Source organism: Nannospalax galili, unplaced genomic scaffold (assembly GCF_000622305.1).
Source record: "Nannospalax galili isolate Female #2095 unplaced genomic scaffold, S.galili_v1.0 scaffold553, whole genome shotgun sequence".
NCBI lineage: Eukaryota > Metazoa > Chordata > Mammalia > Rodentia > Spalacidae > Nannospalax > Nannospalax galili.
The window spans coordinates 6,832,744-6,836,846 of record NW_008336313.1 but is presented as its reverse complement, the minus strand read 5'-3'; the positions used below and the strand labels follow the sequence as shown (position 1 = coordinate 6,836,846).

The 4,103-nt window shown below is 37.0% G+C and overlaps 1 protein-coding gene across 1 annotated transcript in view; it reads right to left on the bottom strand.

The window, feature by feature from the left end:
• Positions 1-4,103, bottom strand: part of LOC103732488 (dedicator of cytokinesis protein 7) — a gene marked incomplete at its 3' end in the record, with an annotated part of 127,987 nt that overhangs the window by 67,729 nt on the left and 56,155 nt on the right. The window contains exon 10 of the mRNA XM_029562516.1: positions 1,876-1,956. Within this exon, the coding sequence (XP_029418376.1) occupies positions 1,876-1,956 (81 nt within the window). The remainder of the gene's footprint in view (positions 1-1,875; positions 1,957-4,103) is intronic.

The following is a 4,103-nucleotide window of genomic DNA, read 5'->3' as shown; positions in this document are numbered from 1 at the left end:
AGCAGCAAGTACTCTTTACTGATGAGTTTTTTGTTTGTTTTGTGTGTGTGTGTGTGTGTGTGTGTGTGTGTGTGTGTGTGTGTTTAGTTTTTTGTTTGCTTGCTTATTTGTTTTGAAATAGGATCTCACATTGTAGCCCTGGCTGGCCTTGAACTCACTACATAGACCAGAATGGCCCAGAACTCACAGAGATCTACCTGCTTACGCCTGCCCAATGCTGGAGATTAAAGGTATGCCCCACCATGCCAGGAGTGTGTCATGTCGTGTCGTGTCTTATTTTGTTGGGGTAAAGATCCAAGATCTCACGTATTCCAGGTTTTCCTTAAACTTACATGGATGTTTCCCTAAACATCTCATCCTACTGCCTTCACCACCACCACCACCACCACCACCACCACCACCACCTTGATTTCTGGGATTATAGGCATCTGCCAAAACACCCAGTTTATTATGCAATGAGCAAGCACTCTACCTACTAATATACATCCTCAGCCTGGAATTTAGATTCTTAAAGCAAGAACTTCTTTTTGGAGGTACAATAGATACAGCAATAAATATTCTACTATTCTGGTAGCTTTTCATCTTTTACTAGCTCCAAGTCCCAATGCAGGATACTCATTAGAGTATACCTTACTCTCATTATATGGAAAGAATATGTGAGAGAAGTGATAGAGGTTTCAGAAGTAGCCTAAAATCTCAGTCTCAGGACAACTTTCAAAATGGGCATATTGTACTGGATTATTTCTCATTTTCCAAAGTTTAGTTCTCCTGTACTATTTTTTTTTCCTTATTGTATTTCTTTTCTATTATTTTTTTCTCTTTTTTATTTTTACTATTATTATTTCTTTTCTTTATTATAATTCTGGACTTATCTTTGACCTATTTGAGTCCCTGCTTCCACTTCATGGTTGCTGTAAATTATGGACTATTTAAAATTACCTCAACTACTTCCATCCTTTACAGCAAAACGGAATTGAACAAATCATAACCTACAATATCTTACAGCTGCCAGTTGCTGAATAGGCTTCAGTTATGCATCCTTTCTTAAAATACTACTTTCAATACATAAATATGCTTGACATGTGCTCTTTGAGATGACATAATCACAAACAAATTTCAATGCCTTAGTCCATACACACACATCTGTAGAAAGAATTATGCTATAAGGTAATACCTTGTGTCTTGACATCTGAAAGGTACTTTTTTTCTTCCCCTCATACTAGGAATAGAACCTAGGTCCTTGCAAATGCTAGGCAAGTGCGTGCTCTACTGAACTACATGATTACTTGCATTCTTTTCTTTTTTTTAATGTTTGTATGAGTGTATTGTCTGCATGTATGTAAGTGTACCCAGGTTGTACAATGCACATGGAGGACAGAAGAGAGCATCAGGTCCCCTGGAATTGGAGTTAGGGATGACTGTTCGTCACTATGTGGATGCTAGGATTTGAACTTGGGTCCTCTGCAAGAACAACCAGTGCTCTTAACGACTGAGCCATCTCTCCAGCCCCACACTTGTATTCTTATAGTTAAGGTATCTAGAATAGTATCAATTAGTCAATAATTTTTCACTTTTGTAAGTTTATCTGAATTTTAGATATTGGGCATATTAGAGAAACAGACTTGATTTCCTATTGTTACTATACTCCTTAACTATTAGGAGGCAGAGGGAGCCCAACAATACTTTGTGCTAGAAAAAAAGTTTCATCAAACTTTTGACTAAATGACAAAGGAAATAGAGAAGCAGGAAGAAAGGAAGCAAACCAAACAGAAGAAAAAAAAAAGAATTATGAGTGAAAACTGTAATAGGCTTTTTATGTTTTCCCCAAATAACAAAAGGAGTAATATGAAGGAAACAGGTGGCATAACATGGTACCTTGGTGGCATCAGCTTCTTTGAAAATCATATATGGTTCTGCACACTCTCCAATGTCTCCTTGCTGTAGGACCTTTTCCAGCTGTCAGAGGCAAAATAAGTTTAGCTAAGCTTTTAAAAATAAAAGCAGTCAGCCAGAAATGCAAGGATAATTCAATATAGTAAAAATCAACACAATAAACCATAAATCAATAGAATGATAGAGAGGAGGATGATCATCTTCATACAGAAAATGGATTTAAAAAAATCAAAATCGGGGCTGGAGAGATGGCTCAGTGGTTAAGAGCACTGACTGCTCTTGCAGAGGACCTGAGTTCTATTCCCAGCACCCACATGTGGCTACGAACCATCCTTAACTCCAGTTCCAGGGGAATCCAAAGCCTTCTTCTGACTTCCATGGTGTTGCATGACACGGGTGGCACTCACATGCATGAAAACAATATACTCATACGCATAAAATAAATAAAATATTAAAAAGAAAAATAAAATCAAAATCATCTCCCTCTAGAAACACTCAACAAACTATGAATACAAGGAAACTACCTCAACATCAAGAGGTCATATAGGAAAAGCCCATAGCTAATATACTCAAGGGTGACTCAAAATTTCCCTCTAAAATCAGGAACAAGACAAGGACATCAGGTTTAGCCATTTCTATTCAAAATGGTACTAGAAGTTAAATCCAGAGCAATCAGGCAGGTGAAAAAATAAAAGGCCTCAAAAATGGCAAGGAAGAAGTGACACAATCCGTGCTGATAACATGCTCCTTTACGTAAAACATTCTAAAGGATTTCATACAAGAATTAAAAAAAACAACATGATAATATATCCTGGCCACTGTGGTGCAGGCCTGTTATGCCTGCTATCTCAGTATTCGGGAGGCTGAAGGAGACTAATGAGCCCCAACCACCTCAGGTCTAGCAAATTCTAACTAGCCTGGGCTATATAGTGAAATTCTGTCTCAAAAATGATAAAACAAACGAAAAAACTATCAAAATTAAGAAACAATTACAACAAAGTTTCAGTATACAAAAAGTACACATTAACAATGAGGAATCCTAAAAGAAAATTAAGAAGGCAATTCTATTAATTATACCATTGAAAAGTATAAAATATTTAGGAATAAATTTACCAAGGAAGTTAAAAGTTTATATATTGAAAACCACAAAAGAAATAAACGCACAATTCCAAAGATACTACAGATTCATGGAGTCAAAGATTTAATAGAAAGAGGAATCCAATATTACCACGGTCATGCAAAATTAATGAAATTCCTATCAAAATTCCAAAGATTTGGGGGAAGAAATAGAAATCCACCTTACAATTCAAATGGAATCTTAAAAGATCCAAATAATCAGAACAAGTGAACAAGTAGAGGTCTCACACCTTTAGGTTTGAAAATTTATTACAAAGTTGTAACAACCAAAACTGCAGTCCTTGAGTGAAAACAAGTGCTACAGTTTGAATCTGAAATGCTAGCTACCCCACAGGTTCATTTTTGAGTGGATGGGCCTCAGCAACTGACTCAAAGGCCTTTAAGAAGTGGGACCTGGCTACAGAATCAAGGCATTATGTTCTAGTCAAGCACTGCTTCCTGTATAATCACAATATAAAGAAAAACCACACCAGCTACCAAAGATGGAGCCTCCCCACTCTACATTTTCCACCCATGTTAGACTGAGATTCCTTGAAACTGTGAGCCAAAATAAATCTTTTGTCCCTTGTTTCTGTCAAGTACTTAGATGACTACAACCCTCTAAAACAATGAGGAAACAAACCATTCTTCCCATGTCTCTGTCAAGTATTTGATCACACTGATGAAATGGCAACATAAAAAGAGACATGCAAGGCTCAGTGCCACATCAGGCAGCTCACAACCAACTGTAACTCCAACTCCGGGGGAATCTGATGCCTCCAGCCTCCTGAGGCATCTACACATACGTGGCATACATTCACACAGACACAGACACAAAAATTTTAAAAATATATTAGAGACATGCATACATAAAGACTTTTATAAAGACTTATGCAGACTATAAAGTCCAGATACATAATCCTTGCATATATGATCAAAAGGTTTCTGACAAAGGGTTCCCATATGACTGAAAGGACAATCTTTCCAACAAACATGGCTGTTGAAACTTTATCCAAACGCAGAAGAATGAAGTTGGGCCCTTATACTATATACAAAAATTAGACCCAAATGAAACAAAGACCTAAATGTAAGAC